Genomic DNA, 17,756 nt, shown 5'->3' with positions numbered 1-17,756 from the left:
CAGTCATTTCTCACACACATTGTGTTGCTTCTGTGTCTTTCTTTCCCACTGACCCTGAGCACCACAGGGAAAGAAAGGCTACTACTCATTTTTGCATCCCATATTCAATACCTTGAACTTAGGGTCTCAATAACTGTTTGTTGCATTGAACTGCAAAGGAGTAGACTATTTCAGCTTAGTCCTCAGTCATCTGTTAGGTAGCTGATGACAAAGGTCCCTGGCAAATCAATATCTGTTATATAGACTGAAAAATTGTTGCCCCATCCCTTACCCCCCAAAATTCATACGTTGGTTTCCTAACGCCTAGTGTGATGGTATTAGGAGGTGGGGCCTTCGGGAGGTAATTAGGTCATGAGAGTGGAGCCCTCATGAATGGGGTTAGTGTTCTTATGAAAATGTCCCTGGAGAGTTCTCCAGCCCTCTTTCTGCCATCCAAGGATACCAGAGGTAGGCAACCTGCAACCAGGAGGAGGGCCCTCAGTGGAAGCCGACCATGCTAGCACCCTGATCTCTGACTTTCCTGCCTCTAGTACCTGCCACAATAGTGTTCTGTTGTTTGTAAGCCATCCAGTCTATAGTACTTTGTTCTAGCATCCTGAACTAAAACAACGTCCTATAAAATTGATGCTACAAAAGCCAAAATAGATAATCATCTTCATCCTCTAGAATTGTGAAGGATTTAGTCAATAAGTCCAATAGCTACCTGAGCTCACAGTTCTAAGTGTCTCTGTTCTTCCAATGATCAACGCAAAACACAAGCAAGTGTGTGGTAGTTGTGGCAACTCAGAAAGCTTTTCCATACCCTCTTCTTCTGGTATAAACCCTGATGCCCTGGCCGCAGGGGTGGGTTATATCCCATCTCAGTCTACGCAAAGGGTATATGTTTGGTCCAAGCAAAGACAATTCCTTTCCTGGTATTGACATAGGAACACTATAACAAAGAGTCTTTCTGTATCCTAGCATGGCCAGATAAAATACAGAATGCTTGATTAAATTCAAATTTCAGATAAACAACAAATAATTTCATAGGGTAAGTATGGCTCAAATATTGCATGCGTTACATCACTAAGTTTCAAGGCGGGTTATTACACGGCAATAGATAATGTGGCATAGATTCGGTGCTAAAGATTATCTTCTTTTTTGTTATTTTGAAAATTATTTATTCATTTGGGAAATGAGCATAAATTTTTTAAAGATCTATTCTAAAAAAATGTGACAAATTAAGAAAGAGATGATCAACACCAAAGGACATTTCAAACTTGCTTAAGCAGGAAAAGGATCAAAGTGCCTCCATGTGGGTTCTCTAGGTGGCCTGGGCTTCCTCCTAGCCTAGTGGCTGCAGCATTAGCTGAATTTTCCTGGGATAGCTCAGAGTTTCAAGATCAAATATTCCAACAAACAGGATAGAAGCCATGAGGTCTCTCATAAACCACCTTGGAAGTCACAAGGGATCAATTCTGCCATGCTCCAGGGGTCAGAGCAGTCATAATCCCATCTGGATTCAAGGACAAGGACATAGACTCCACTTCTCAGTGGAAAGAGGGCCTGAGAATTTGTGAACATGTTTGGAAACTGCCATGGAATGTGAGGGAGACAGAGACGTAAACAGAGAGTGCAACAAAGGGTATTCTTTCTCTCCTGCCATATATAGTTAGATGAAACTTCTTTGTAGCTACACTTGACCTAGAGAGGCAAGTAATACAATGTCTTTATACAGATTTTTTACAAATTATAGTTACAGCCTTTTTACGTAACACCTTTTTTCCTCAGTCCCTGTTTTCTTTTGCTCTGTTTTGCTTTGTTTGTCATTAAGCAGGATGTAGATAAAAGAGTGTGAATTTACTAAAGGTAAAGATTTGATAAGAGGTGTTAAAAAATCTATGCCATTTACAGTCAATTCTAGCTTGATATAAAACGTTAGGAAATGAGACAAAAATTGCCTTTGAGTTGCAATCAGTGCCGAACAGAAAAAGCATATTTGGCGTTCCTTACTAAGATGAAGGGGTAATGTTTTCATAAGAAGAAACTGTCAAATGTTTATTAAATAAATGAAGCAGAAAACAAGCTTTCCTGCAGTTTCATCCATGCTTGGATTCTAATAACTAGCATTTATCCCTTGAATGAAAAGTTATATTTGTATCCAAGAAGAAAGGCTCCCCACTCTGCGCTTGGGATTTTTAGCTCTGAACAGTCTCCATTACTGATGAACTAAGCGGTTTCCTCTGCCATTTCACATTATTACTGTGTTCCTTTCGATGTCAGTGTTGACAGGAGTGATAAGAGCCTGGATGGGAAGGGGAGAGCCATGAGGGAGGGTCGTTCCGGGGGTGCCCAGTGGAGTGTAAAGGAGTTTGGAACCTGATAGACTAGAACAGAGATGAAATGAGGAACTCAAGTGATGAGCACTCATCAACATTGTGTAAGCACCTGAAAGTACACTCATGTCAAAACACGGATCTTAGGAAGGGATGAAGTTCATGTTGGAAGACAAATAAGGGGGAAAACAAGAAGGCTTTGGTTATTATCTCCATCCTGATAAGGTTTTGGAATCTGATCTGTGTTTTATGTAAGAGAAGCAACGTGCTTTTGCTGAGCCCAAACTGGGATTCAGAGATTGACTGTTCTGGTGAACTGGCAATACAATAGATGTGGGGCTGGCAGATTTTTTTTTAAGCTAAAGAAGGAGGGAAGATGGAAGATATCTTAGTCCATTTGGGTGGCTATAACAAAGTACTAGACTGCGTGGCTTTTAAACAACAGAAATCTATTTCTCAAAAGTCTGAGATCACAGTGCTAGCATGGTCAGGAGGGGCCCTCTTCTGGGTTCCAGAGTTCTCATTTTATCTTTACATGGTGGAAGAGGCAAGGGAGCTCTATGGAGCCTCTTTTATAAGGGCACTAATCCCAATCATGAGGGCTCTGCCCTCATGACTTAATCATCTCCCAAAACACCTGCTCTTAATACCATCACCTTGGGGGTTAGGTTTCAACATATGAATTTTGTGGGGGACACAAATATTCAGACCAGAGCAGAAGAGTTTGGGAAACTGAGAAAGAAACAAAAAAGCAACAAAGAAAATCTCAAGGTGATGTGTTGGCATCTGCCCCCTCTCTGGTCTGAGAGACTGGTTGGTGGCCCCTATGGAGAGCAAGGTTCATTTCAGAAGCAAGAAGGGTTGTGTTGGCGAAAGACTGTGAAATTCTGCGCAGGAGCAGTGCGGTTTTGGAGCTCAAGCGCAGGATTGTATACATGGCATGCAGCCTAGGTCCCAGGCAACTTCCCCTCCAGGTTCACTGAAGAGAACCACCAGCAGAGCATGACCATGGCCGGTAGAGCAGCTTTCTTACAAGGGGGCTGGCGACAAGCACAATGGCAAAGTGACTTAGTGGGTTGGAGTAGAAAAGCACAAGCAGACTTGCTCCTAAATACATAGTTGACATCCTTAGGGACTCCCAGAGAACAGGAGAAATCTAGTGGGCAGGAGACTGAAGCCCTTCTGTCAGGCAGATAGACCCAAAGACTTTTCGAAAGACCATAGAATCTGATCATTAGTGTTAATGTGACTTCATTTGCCCCTTCAGGCAGTGAGAGTTTGCACTGTTCAGATCGCATAAGGAGAGGACTAGTAATTGAAACTATCACTATGGTCATTATCCTGATGTATAATATGCAGCCATGATTAAAACCTGTGGCCATTTAGAAATTAGAAATGAATGAATCCAATAAGAATTGCAGGGTAATTATACTGGGGGAATAATTTTAGAATATAAGAAATAATCCAAAACTACTTTGAGCCAAGGCTCCAATCCCTCACATTGCTCGAAAAGAGAAATGGACAAGTGACTTAAGAAAATAAGAATCCATTCACACTTTATATGTCCCCAGACACCTTTGAAGAGATTTCACTGGAGGAGACCAGGCATATTCTGCATTTTGAGGAGTGGGGTGTGGGTTGCCCCAGTATACTGTTTAGCAGGTACCTATTTAAAGAGCAGGACAACCAGGAAATATCAGCTCTATCCACACGGATGAATCCATCCATCCACTCACTGTGGGAGTGAGGAAAGGCATTTTGGAACCAATCAATCCCTCTGGTGCCCACTCTTGGTGGGTTTTCTACTTGCACATACATAAGCACACACATGCACTGTTTGAGGCCACAAAAGAGTAGCTGAGGGACACAGCATCTTGGTCACATAACTGAAGATGAAGACTGAAAGAATATTTAGCATATTTTATTCATTCTCCTCCTATGCCCAATAAGACAGTTGTATGTTGCCTTTTGACAGCCAGAGGTTTTTATTTCATTGAACGTTAGATCAGTGTGAACCACTGAAGATATGGAGGCAAGGGTATTTTGAGCAACTTCAGAACCACCAACTTAATTGGAACATCAAACCAAGGCCATCACACGATTTCTATGGCTGTAGTCTCGTTTATTGCCCTATGTAATTTTTACTGACATACACGATTTCTTCTTCCATCAACTCTTTATATCCTTTCACAGGAAAGTCTACCATTCTAAAGATGAAGTAAACAGCAAAAAGCATATTCAATTTTATAAAACCTTCTAAACCATTACATAGTATTATATATGTTTATGTTTCTGATAAAACCAAAATTACAAATCATGGCACAAAATCGTACAAAATTTACACTATGATTTATAATTTTGTTTTTCTCCTGATTTTATCCAAAAAGCTGAAAAGTCATAATTCTGCCACCTGCTTTCAGATAACTAGTTGGTCCTTATTCCTCTCCTATAACCCTTTTCCAAACATTAATATTTGCATTTGTAAATCTAAAAAATCAAAAGCTTTTTTTTTTTTAAGGAAATGCTTTCACTTTCATTATAAGCAGCTCTGAAATCCAGTTATGCATTGCAATATACCCTAGGGTGCTAGTGGAGATAACTTCAAAACACAAGCCTAAAAAAGCAAGCCTAGGTTAGACCTTAGAAATTAGGAAACTAACCAGAATCCTGTCTCTACCAAAGATTGTTATCATTTACCAGTAGCATCGTGGAATTGCTAAAAAGTCCTATTTAAGGGCTTGGAAATCAAAATCATATCTGTTGTCAGCCATCTATGGGTGCCTAACAAACCATCCCAGAATTCATTGTTTTAAAACAGCAACTGTTTTCGTTGGCTCACAATTCTGAAAGTCAGAAATTTAGACTAAGCTCCGCTGAATGGTTCTTCTGCTGGTCTCACCTAAGTAGGATGAACAACTCCTCTTGGTTTCCTTGGGACTTTCCCAGGTTTAGCACTGAAAGTCCAGCATCCCAGGAAATCCATCAGTCTCAAGCAAAACAAGACAGTTGGTCACCCTGTGCCTGGGGTCACTTACGTGGACATCATCTGGTGGCTCACCTGGAGCTGGATGGTCTAAGATAGTCTTACCTACACATCTAGTAGTTGGTGCTGTTTGTCAGCTGGGCCATGTGTCTCCAAAAGGTTAGCCCAGGCTTCGTCACATAGGAGCAGGCTTCTAGAAGAAGTAGGAGAGAGTGCAAGCTCCAGTGGACAAGGCTTCTGCTTGCACCACATTTGCTGATGTTAGCTAAATCAAGTCACTTGGCCAAGTTAGTCAATCTTTTGCTGAGGAAGATTCATCCTGAACTAACATCTATGCCAATCTTCCCTTTTTTTTTTCTGCTTGAGGAAGATTAGCCCAGAGCTAACATCCATGCCAGTCTTCCTCTGTTTTGTATGTGGGTTGCCGCCTCAGCATGGCTGACGAGTGGTGTAGATCTGCACCTGGGATCCAAACTGGTGAACCCAGGCTGCCAAAGTGGAGCATGCCAAATTTAACCACTATTCCATAGGGCCAGTGCAGCCTAGTGGAAGAATTAAGAAGAACAATGATGCTGAGGCATAGATCCCAGTCACTTGTCCAGTAGGACTTCCTCAGATAGCAGAGAGCAGAGAGAGGAAGCCTCAGCTTACTCAGTTCTGCTGGCTCTAGGCCTGGGCACTGAGTGTTGAACCTCTTTACTTACCCAATCCTTTCCGTTTACACATTATCAGAGTCATTTCTCCCATTATACATCCATAGTCCCAAGTTGGATGAGTCAAGAGAAAGCATAGCATTCTATGATTGGAATCCAATTTTCCCTCCACTTCCGCATCCTGGCCTTCCAAAGAGGTCCTCTTTCTCCCAGTCCAGCATCTACTTCATTCTTTGCCCCTAGAGTGACCACCTCCTTGCATAACAGAAAAGTAACAATCATCCCTCATCCCTACATCTTCATTACACAATAAAAGGTAAGAAAATTATATCAAAAAATCAATTTTTAAAAAATAAATGATACAAATGAATTTATCAGTAATTTATCCACTCTTTTCAAAATTCTAATTAAATAATGATTTAGAAGAACAAAATTGTTAGCAAAAATGCTATGTTTTAATCTACAATATCATTTTACCGAACAACTGAATTCTAGTTGAAAACAATTCTATTTTGGCTATAATTGTTCTAAGTCACAGGCCAACTAAAAATTTCTAGTTCCATAGCTGAAAATTATGTGGTTCATCTCTATGTTGACTGACTTGGTATAATTAAGTCCTGAGGGAAACTGTGCCATTTCATTTCTGATCAAATTCACATTGCAATCTCATGTCCAAAATTCTCAATGTAGTCACTAAAATGAATGGAAATTGACAGCCAATTTATTTTCTAAGAGGCTAAATTGAAGGTTTTCTTTAGATTTCTGGACATAAGTCTTAATTATCGGTAAATTTTAAAAATAAATTTTTATGTATATTCATCCTTTAGTATGATTTTTTTTATTATTCTGATCCGCAAAGCACACACAAGATGCGTTAAAATTTGAAATAACACTTCCTGTCTGAAAATGCAAAAAGTAGGCAAAAATATCCTGAAGAAAGTTTTCTTATTAAAACTCCACCATTTTTTCACATATAGGGGAAAGGATTAAAATGTGAAACAGAGAATATTAAGATCAGCAACTCCTTAGAATGTTGTGGAAACCATAGGTGAGCCTACAAGAATTGAGAACTACATCTCGGTTTAGTGAGGACAACCAACTACACACTTTAAAAAATGCTTTTGCAAATGAGAACAGGAAGGGAACCAAATAAAGAATAGTTCTAGTGCACTTTTGCAATATAGCCTCATGAATTCAAAGCCAGCAAAGTTTGGAACATAAAATTTGATGTAGAAAAGTAAACTAGTATACCATTAGTAAAAAGGAAAGCATATTTACTACCTGGTTCAATAGCCTTACTATAAAATAGAAAATTGATTTCCATTAAGTTTTCAAACATGTCACACTTCTATGGCCTGAAGAATAAAGAATCCTCAATAGGAACATGTAGCTTCATGGTTATATTAATTTTAAAAGGCATCCCGAGGATGATAGGAGTTTTTTAATAGGGAAACTTAAAAGCTGTTTTGTCATGTTATGAGCAATGCTCCTCAAGTACATTAATATGTTAAACGTTATATGGACACAGGGCCACATTAAAACTCATCTATGTGGTGTTAACGTTCCCAGGGGGAATAAAAACCAGTAAGAATATTTTATAAGAAATCAAGGAATATGAAGATAAACAAATGAGAGATTGTGGGAAATGGGACCAGTGGGGAGAGTTGCTAGCAATTAGTATTATATTTACAATGGAAAACAGAGATCAGAAAAATGTGCTGAAAATAATAAACTGCTCTTCTTCATTTCCTCTGAGGAGAAAATGATGCGATATTAAAATCTTTTACCTTTAATACATGAGGATACAGCCATCCTTCTTCTCTTGACTTCAGTGCAACATTGCACAATAGTCAACTCGTATTTGTGCAGCCGGGTATGAAGTTCAATCCACAAACTCAGATGTGCGTGATATAGCACAATATTAAATTTTCTTGAGTGCCACTTACATCCAACTCTGAGTTCCTTTCACAAAAGTAATAGGAAGTTTAGTCTCTCTTATTAGGGAAGTTCCCCCTTCTCAGGGAGGGCAATGGCTCTAGAATCTAATTAGGCCAAATTATCAAAGTTGTCCTTCTGATCATAGTCACCAGTTCACAATGGTTGCCACCAAGACCCCTAATGCCTAAGCCATTTGTTTTCAAATCTAGCAGTTCTGCCAATTACACACAAAATAGTTTGTCAAAGCTAAGAGTCCCCGTGCATGGGATATATCCTCCCTACATGCTCCCCACAGGAGGTCTTGCCATCTCCCAAGGGTACTTCCACAGTGCAGGGTGGGGGCCTCCGTCACCTCAGAACTTGACTGCTTCTCCCTCTCTCCCTTCCCTCTCTGGCACACCTTGCACGATCTCTTCAGATTGCTTAGGCTCCCTTAAAAGTAGAAGGCGCAGCTTCTATTTTAGCTTCTTCTGTTTATCTTCCATTTTAGCAGCTTCTTCTTCGCAAGCCACAAAAATCACTGAGGCTGATGTCCTGATATGCTTTGGGCTTGAAATGAGAAGGGGGGTGGCAATCAAAGTGAAACAACAAATACTGATTAATTTATCAATAATTGTGTTGCATTGACAGTGCCTATTTCATGTGCCATAGGAAGGTTTAGCACCCTCTCTGTGAGGCGCTACACTGGGCACTTTGCATGCATCCTCCCCTTATGCTCTGGCTTCAGCAGGACTGGCCTTCTTCCTGGCCTTCTTGTTACTATTGTCCTTCCCGACGCCATCTTTGTACACCATCCTCCTTAGCCTCAAACCCATCCTTTATTCCTCTTTCTTTCCATTGGTTTTGGGTTTTTTAAAATCATTTACCCTGTGAAACTTTTCAACAATTCTTCTATAAATATTGTCATAATAATGACATGTCCTTGGCAATTTTTGCCTGTAGACTGAAGTATACTAACACTTTATGATAGATCTGTAATTTCTTGGTAGGATTGCTACTTTTTTCTAATTCTCCTCTTACTTTATCAGGCCGTAAATCATTGGGCGTGGATTGGAATGAAACATGAACTGAAGCTTCAGGTTAGGACACAATTTACAAATGAACCTTTAACTTCCATAAGGGGAGAAATAAGTCAATTTTCACACTTCTACTCTTTGTAACAAACCAGCATGTCGAATTACAAGAATTTATCTTAAAAATACACTCACACACATGCAAATGATGTATTTGTAATGTTATTCACTGTAGAAATTTTGAAATAGCAAAGTATTGAAAATAATATAAATGTTCACCAAAAATATACACATGTATATGCACAATGGACTAATGAGCAGATGTTAAAATAAAACAAAGAAGCTCTTTTTAATATGGTAGGATGGTTAAATATATTAGGTAGTTTTTAAAAATAGGTAAATTTTTAAAATTAGGTAAGGAACACTGTGTGTAGCATACAATCATTTGTATAGAAAAGGAATAAAAAGAAGATTTATTTATCTTTGCCTATATGAGCATAAAATACCCCTGAGAAGACACCAAAGAAATAATAATGGTTGCTTATGATGGCAGAAATAGAGTGGCAGGGGATACAAGTAGGAGCAAGGACTTTTTATAAACATGTGAATGTATTATCTAGTCAAAATTAATAAATATTTTTAAATGTTTTTAAACAAAAATGAATGGATGGATCTGTGAGCTTCCCCATCTGAACAAGATGGAGTAATATAGGTCAGATTTATCCTCCCACCTGCAAAAACAAATAAAACATATGAATCAGTGGTTTTCAAGATCCTGGACATTTGGCAATGAAGAACATTGATCCCTGGGAGATGGGGAACAAAAAAGGTGAGGCTTACTATCACCCAAGCTCACTAAGTTGAGAGAGTTTCCAGGCTGTGGTATAAGGAAGGGGAACCCAGGTGGGGCCCAGCCTAATTTGGTATGGAGCTGAGATCTGGGGAGAAGAGGGCAGCTAGAATTTCAAGGGCAGAATAGCTTGAGAAGAGAGCTACAGAGAGAACTCCAGAGATCTGCATAGGGTACCCCTTGAATATTCAGTTAAGTACTGATAAGATTATGTGTGTGAAGAAATGACTCAAGACTGGGGGGGAAAAACCCTCAAAAGAATTAGAAGTAACAGGCCACAGAATGTACACAAAGCTGGAAATAGTATTTGTTCCCACCAGCCAGACTGAAAAACCTAATGATTTACAGGACATTGAGTAGAGCACAGAGAAGGGTCTTGCCTTAAGAGTGGTGAATAATTTACCCTACAATATGCACTGCTTCAGTCCTGCCCACTAAATCTTAAGAGAAAAAACCAAGAAGAGTCAAACTATTTCCAAGTAATGTAACTGCATCCCAGAGCAAAGCTCAAAAATGTTTAAAAGACTATCTAAACATCCAGCACCCAAAAATGTAAAAGTTCTAGAACCCAGTGAAAAAATGACCGGGCATACAAAGAAGCAACAATATATGGCCCATAATGAGCAGGTAATTCAATCAACTGAAACTAAGAATTGACTAAGAATTAACATTTAAGGACATTAAGACTGAAATTATAACAGTATTCTATACATTCAAAAAGTTAAGTAGAAACATGTAAGATATAAAAACACCAAAATAAAAATCCTAAGAGTGAAAATGAAGTGTGTGAGATTAAAAAATGCTTTGGATGAGATTATCAGCATATTAGACATTACGAAAAATAAAAAAGATTAGTGAACTTGAAGATATAACAATAGAAACCATCCAAAATGAAACACAAAAAGAGAATTTTTTAAAATCAACAAAATGGATAATTGGAGTCTCTGGAGAATATGAAATAAGGTTAAGAACAGAAAGAATGTTGGAAGAAATAATGGATGAAAATTGTCCATATTTCGAGAAAACTATACATACAGATCCAAGAAACTAAAGTAATCCAAAACACAAGAAACTGTGCCAAGAAAACTATGAATCATGTGTCATGCCTTAATAAAATAGCTCAGGGGCCGGCCCGGTGGTGCAGCGGTTAAGTTCGCACGTTCCGCTTCTTGGTGGCCCAGGGTTTGCTGGTTTGGATCCCAGGTGCGGACATGGCACTGCTTGGCACACCATCCTGTGGTAGGCATCCCACATGTAAAGTAGAGGAAGATGGGCATGGATGTTAGCTCAGGGCCAGGCTTCCTCAGCAAAAAAGAGGAGGACTGGCAGTAGTTAGCTCAGGGCTAATCTTCCTCAAAAAAATAAAAATAGCTCAAATCCAATGACATAGGGAAGATCTTAAAAGCAGCCAGAGGAAAAAAAGATTCGTGTACAGAAAAACAAAGAAAAGAGAACAACACATTTCTCGTGGGAAACAATACAAGAGAGAAGAGAGTGGGCAACATCTTTAGAAGACTGAAAGAAAAAAGCTGTTAATCTATTATTCCATAGCCAACAAAAGTATCTTTAAAAAATTTAGGCAAAAAAGATATTTTTATATATGCAAAACATGAACAGCTCCATCACCAGCACACTCCCACTACAAGAAATATTAAAGGAAGTCCTTAGGCAGAAGGATGAAAATCTGGATCTACACCAAAAAATTAAGAAAACAGCAATGGTGTTCATAATATAATTTCATATATAGGAAATTTTATTATTTGAATCTTTTTAAAAAATAACTGACTGCTTAAACAAAAATAATACCATAACGTGGGGCTTATAACATATGTAAAAGTAAAATGTATTACAATAAAGTACAAAAGTTGGAGGAAGAGAAATGAGCACATACTATCAAAAGGTTCTTATAATATATGTGCAACGGTATAATATCACTGGAAGGTAAACTGTGATAAAAAATAAAGATGTATGAAATAAACTCTGCAGCAACAACTAAAACAGCAAAGCAAGGAGTTTTTCATAAGTCAAAAAAGAATACTAAATGGAATCATGAAAAATATTCAATGAATCAAAAAGAAGACAGGAAAAGGGGGAAAAGGAAACAATAAATGGAACAAATTGAAACAAAGAAGAAGATGATGGATTTAAGCCTAACCACATGAACAGTCATATTAAGAGTAAATCATCTAAATGACTCAGTTAAAAGGCAGAGATGGTAAAACAGCGAGATGCAAGTATATGCTGCCAAGGAGAAAACTTTGACTATAAAGACACAAATAGTTTTAAAAGTAAAAAGATATAAAAAGTTATAAATATTAGTGTTTAGATCATACTAATCTAAAGAAAATTGAAGTGTGGGTGGGCCCAGTGGCATGGCAGTTAAGTTCATGCGCTCCACTTTGTCGGCCAAGGGTTCATGGGTTCGGATCCTGGGCGCAGACCTATGCACCCATTAAGTCATGCTGAGATGGCATCCCACATATAAAATAGAGGAAGACTGGTAACGGATGTCAGCTCAGGGACAATCTTCCTCACCAAAAAAAAAGAAAGAAAACTGAAGTGGCTATATTAGCATCAAGACAAAATTGATGTCAGAGCAAAGATATCATCAGGAATGATAAAAGTCATTTCATAACGAGAATGAAGTCAATTAATCAAAATCCTAAACATTTATGCACCTATTAACAGAGCTACAAAATACACAAAGCAAAACACTGATAGAATAGCAAGAAGAAACAAACAAATTTAGAATTATAGTCATAGATTTCAATATCCCTCTCTCATAGTTGATAGAACAATGAGACAGAAAATCAATAAGAATATAGAAGACTTGAACAACACTGTCAAACAAGTTTACCCAATAAATATTTACAGACCATCCACTCAACAGTAACAGAATACTCATTCTTGTCAAATATATGTGGAACATTAACCAAGGCAGACTGTATTCTCAGCCATTAAAAAGTCCCAATAAATTTAAAAGGATTCAAGTCACACAAAGCATATTCTCTGACCACAATGGAATTAAATGAGAATCAATGATGGAAAGATCTCAAAAATATCCCCAAATATTTGGGAACTAAATCACATGCTTCTATATAACACCAGAGGTCAAAAAAGAAGAAAACAAAAGGGAAATTAGGAAGTATTTTAAACATAATGAAAATGAGAACACTACATATTACATTGTTGTCAGATTCTGCTAAAGCAGTTCTTAGGGAAGATTTACAGTACTAAGCATCTATCATTAGAAAAAAAGAAAAGTCTCGCATCAATAATCTCAGCCTCTACCTTAAGTAACTAGAAAAAGAAGAGCAAATTAATACAAAGTAGAAGAATTACAATAATAAAGACCAAAGAGAAATTAATGAAATATAAAACAGAAAAACAATAGAGAAAATCAACGAAACTAAAAACCAGTTCCTGAGCAGATCAATAAAATTGATAAACCTGATTTGGAAAAAAAGAAACAATGCAAATAAGCTCAAATTCATTAATTGTTATGCAAATGTAAAATAAAGCCATAATAATACACCACTATATTCCTCTTGTAATACTAAGCTTCAAAAGATCGCTCATGGGGCCAGCCCACAGCTGAGTGGTTAAAGTTTCACGCTCTCCACTTCAGCAGCCCAGCTTGGCAGGTTCAGATCCCAGGTGCAACCTACTCCACTCATCAGCCTTGCTGTGGCAGCAACCCACATACAAAATAGAGGAAGATCGGCACAGATGTTAGCTCAGGGCTAATCTTCCTTGAGCAAAAAAAAGGAAGATTAGTAACAGATGTTAGCTCAGGGTGAATTTTCCTTACCGAAAAAACAAACAAACAAACAAAAAACACTGCTCATATCAAGTATTGATGAGGTTGTGGAGCAGCTGAGACTCACTCACTGCTGGTGGGAATATAAAATAGTACAACCCCACTTTGGAAAATAGTTTGGCAGTTTCTTAAAAGGTTAAACATACCTACTATATGATCTAGTCATTCCACTCATAGGCATTTTCTGGAGAGAAATGAAAGCATATGTCCACACAAAGATTAGTAACACAAAATTCATAGCAGCTTTATTTGTAATAGCCCAAAACTGGAATCAACCCAAATGTCCATCAATATATGAACCAATAATCAAACTGTGGTGTATTCATGCAAATGGAATACTACTCAGCCATGAAAAACAGAATGAACTTTTAATACATGCTACGACAGAGATGAATCCCCCCAAAATTATACCGAATGAAAGAAGCCAGACCCCCGAGAAAAGAATATATACTGTATGATTCCATTTATAAAAAATTCTAGAAAAATGAAAACTAACCTATAGTGACAGAAAGCAGATCAGTGGTTGCGCGGAGAAAGGGAATGAGGTGAGGGTCAGGTGGGAGAGATTACCATGAGGAAACTTGGGGACGACGGATATGTTGATCTTCTTGAATGTGGTGATCACTGCACAAGAGTATACATAAGTCAAAACATCAAACTGTGCACTTAAAATACGTGCAATTCATTGTATCAACTATGCGTCAGTTAAACCGCTTAAAATATTCATGGACAAATATGAGTAAATAAATAAATAAAAGGTTTGTTTCTTACCTGTCATTCACACTAATCAAGGTAGGAGATACTAATTTATTCGAGGCTTGGGAAAAACATCAATGAAGATAATAAAGATTCACTTGAATTTATTTTAGTATGTCTAAAATTAACCTGAAAAACACTACATGGTTTGTTTGTTTTTTTAATAAATTCACTAAGAAAACAAGATATTGTGTTTCCAACAAATTATTCACAATAAAAAATGAATATAGGACTTTCTCTTGTTCAATATCTACAATAATTCTCTATGATAATCTAGTTTTGAGGTTCATTCTGCACAGTGTAAATTTTGACCCACTTTAATCTCATGTTTCACACAAGTTCATGAGAATATATCTGTAGGACTTAAGATCGTTCTATTTGTGGTTCGGATTGAATAGGATTGAGAATTTCTGATCCCTTATGCCCAAGCTCTGCAGAAGCAAAGGTTACACTGGGGTAATGGCGAACTTCACTGGGGAACTTCACTCAATAGATGTTACAGTTCTAATTTGCTCCAGTTACACTTGTAATTCTGCTCTGAAATGCAGCATGTGGAAAATGGAAAAATACTAGGCTGCTGGAGAGAGGGATAAAGTAAGGTATGTCTGGTTCTAGGACTTTTATTTCAAACAAAATAAAAACTTGCGTGAGATTCTTTGTTATTTTTTGAATCCTGCTTGCTTTTCTAGGTAGAAAAACAAATCCCTCTTCTTACCTTGTAATCTTGCCATCCACATAGAGTTCAAACGTTAAAAAAATTTTTAAACTAAAGTAATTAGGCCAAGTATCATCTTAACTTGGAAAGTCTTTGAAATATATCATACGCTTAAACAAATTCAAGTTTATGTTGCTCAAGTGCCTCATAAAATGTTATTAAGAGCAAGTCCTCAGTTGGTCTATAAATTGGTATGACTAATATGTTTACATGTATTTCAAAATGTGTATCTTCAACATTTAATGCTTTGTGCTCTTATTTATAAGTATCCTTCATTTCAAAATTTTTCAAAACTGTCACAAAAGCTATGTTGACAATGTGTGTTTTCTATACATTTGCTTGGTCTGCATAAGGGCATTATCTAATCGTTTTATAGCCACGTTTATGTAGTTGTCTCTCTTCACCCCCCAAACATTGAAACAGAAACAGTGTTGTGGTAAACAGCTCAAAGGCTGTGAAATCAGAGGACCTGGGTCCAGCCCCAGTGCCACCACACACTAGCTGCAGCCTTGGGCACTGTTCCTAACCTCTCTCTGTCTCTTTCTTCAAACAGTACATAGGGATAATATTCACGGGATCGCTGTGAGGATTAATCAAGAGAACTGGATAAAGTTCTTGGTTAAAAGCCCAGCACATAGAGAGCACACAAAACAGCAAGAGCTACCTTTAAACTGCAAACATTTTTAGTGCAGAGTTCTACGATTATAAATTATGTCATCACATAGCAAAACGTGTCCTAGCAGCAGTAGAAGACTTGAAAATTATTATTTGATCAAAAGGAACATTTTTCAGAAAGACTAAAAAGAATAATATAACTAAAGTGAAAAGACCTGGTTTAAATTCCCACTTCGGCATGTTAGTTAGGTAATCAATTCTGGTTGGTTATTTCACTCTAACGGACCATCTCATAGTCTGTAAAATGGACTTGACTTGTACACATAGATGCTTCCTGAGAGAGTAAATCAAAGATATTTTCTATATTTCTGTCTCTCTGATAGTATAAGATCCTTTTCACTTTGAGGAAAAGCCATAAAAATGACTGATAATTCTCAACATATCAGTCACTAATAGTCAAGTATTTCTCTCTAACGATAAACATGTGGAGCAAATGTGGCTCTACAGGGCATTTGTTGCGTTAGAACCTGAACTGCAAAGTTGAAAGCTCATGAGGGTTCCAAGAGCCACTGGAGACCCAATGAGAACTCACGGAAAGCCAGTGCTGAAAAGCTCCATCCAGTTGACCACTGAAACATATCTTGAAGTTTGTATTTTCTCCCCAAGCAAAATGCCATTGCCTCTAATGTTCATAGTCCTTTAAACATTATTTTATTTATTTCACAGGTCTCCTGTTATGGCTGGAGGTCTCTTTGCTGTGGATCGAAAATGGTTTTGGGAGTTGGGTGGCTATGACCCAGGTTTAGAAATCTGGGGAGGAGAACAGTATGAAATCTCCTTTAAGGTAAGTCACCAGATCCTCTTCACACTGTGTCTATGTAATTTTGACAATTCTGATAGGATAGCATCATTTTGTTTTGTGACTTATGTTGTGAGATAAAAACAAAAGCAGACATGTCACCTTCCCAAGTCAGCTTTCAGATGAGAGAAGCTACTTCTTTCTAATGTTTCGGTGAGGTTTAGCCATGCCATCAAAGTACATCAAAGAAATAACTCAGAATCCCATCGGCAGGCAGGAAATTTGGTGTGCCAACAGATCTACTGCTCCACTGACCAGTGCATTCTCTCTGAAGCACTTCGAATACATAGATAAAAGGACTAAGATAAAATAAATTGAATTATTGGACTTTTTCCCTTTGTATTTGTTCTAGAAACAATAGTTCACATTTTTGTTACAGTTATTCCATAATTTCAATAACAAAAGAGTAATTTAAAGATATGAATGACAAATTAAAGCTATTCTTCATATAATTCCAAAAGAAGAAAGTTTTTTACTTATTTTAATCTGAAACTGCACGTCTCTACTTGCTTTGATCATAAGTACTCACTAAAATTATGTATTTTATTACGTATATGTGTATATACACACATATACAATAGAATATCAAATTTCAATGTTTATAAATGAAAAAATTTACCACAACATGTGAAGACCAGATAAACAAAGCAGAATAAACTGTGCAAATGTTGTACCTCAAACCTCCAAGATGTTTTTTGAAAAAGTAGTCTTACAAAAACAATTCATTTTTTCTTTTTTCCTTTATCATTGTCAGTATTTATATAGAAGATAGATTGCTTCTTAAAAGATTTATCATACAAACTCTTATTAGATAAATCTGATTTTCCTAACTACTTACATTATAAAACCAAACCAATTCTTGCTAAAGAAAAATGTGTATCCTGAATGTAATAAAAGTCAAACTTAAGAATCCAGCTAAACATTTTGAATTTATGCATTAAAAGATCGTAAAACTGATTTTTATAAAACTGTGACAGCTTATATTCAATGTGTTAACAGAAACGTTATACTGTCCTCAAAATGTCATAAAATAAATATCCCCGAAGAGAAACTCAGGAAACTTGATTGCAGGCTTCAGGACATTTCGAATTTTTCATCTCCCTATGCTGGCGTAAACCTTGAAATACTACTGTTTAAATTAGTGCTTTTTTTTCACCATCATTCAAACACATCTAAACATCTAAGGTACTTTATTCTTAACCTTTTTATAGATACCTTGTTTTAAAACCTTGAGTTTAC

At 37.3% G+C, this 17,756-nt stretch overlaps 1 protein-coding gene across 1 annotated transcript in view; it reads left to right on the top strand.

The window, feature by feature from the left end:
* Window positions 1–17,756, top strand: part of GALNTL6 (polypeptide N-acetylgalactosaminyltransferase like 6) — a 1,097,978-nt gene that overhangs the window by 972,484 nt on the left and 107,738 nt on the right. Inside the window, exon 8 of the mRNA XM_070257090.1 lies at window positions 16,385–16,502. Coding sequence (XP_070113191.1) covers window positions 16,385–16,502 — 118 coding nt within the window. The remainder of the gene's footprint in view (window positions 1–16,384; window positions 16,503–17,756) is intronic.

The sequence above is a fragment of the Equus caballus genome, chromosome 2 (genome assembly GCF_041296265.1).
Source record: "Equus caballus isolate H_3958 breed thoroughbred chromosome 2, TB-T2T, whole genome shotgun sequence".
Taxonomy (NCBI): domain Eukaryota; kingdom Metazoa; phylum Chordata; class Mammalia; order Perissodactyla; family Equidae; genus Equus; species Equus caballus.
This window is presented reverse-complemented; position numbering and strand designations above follow the sequence as displayed.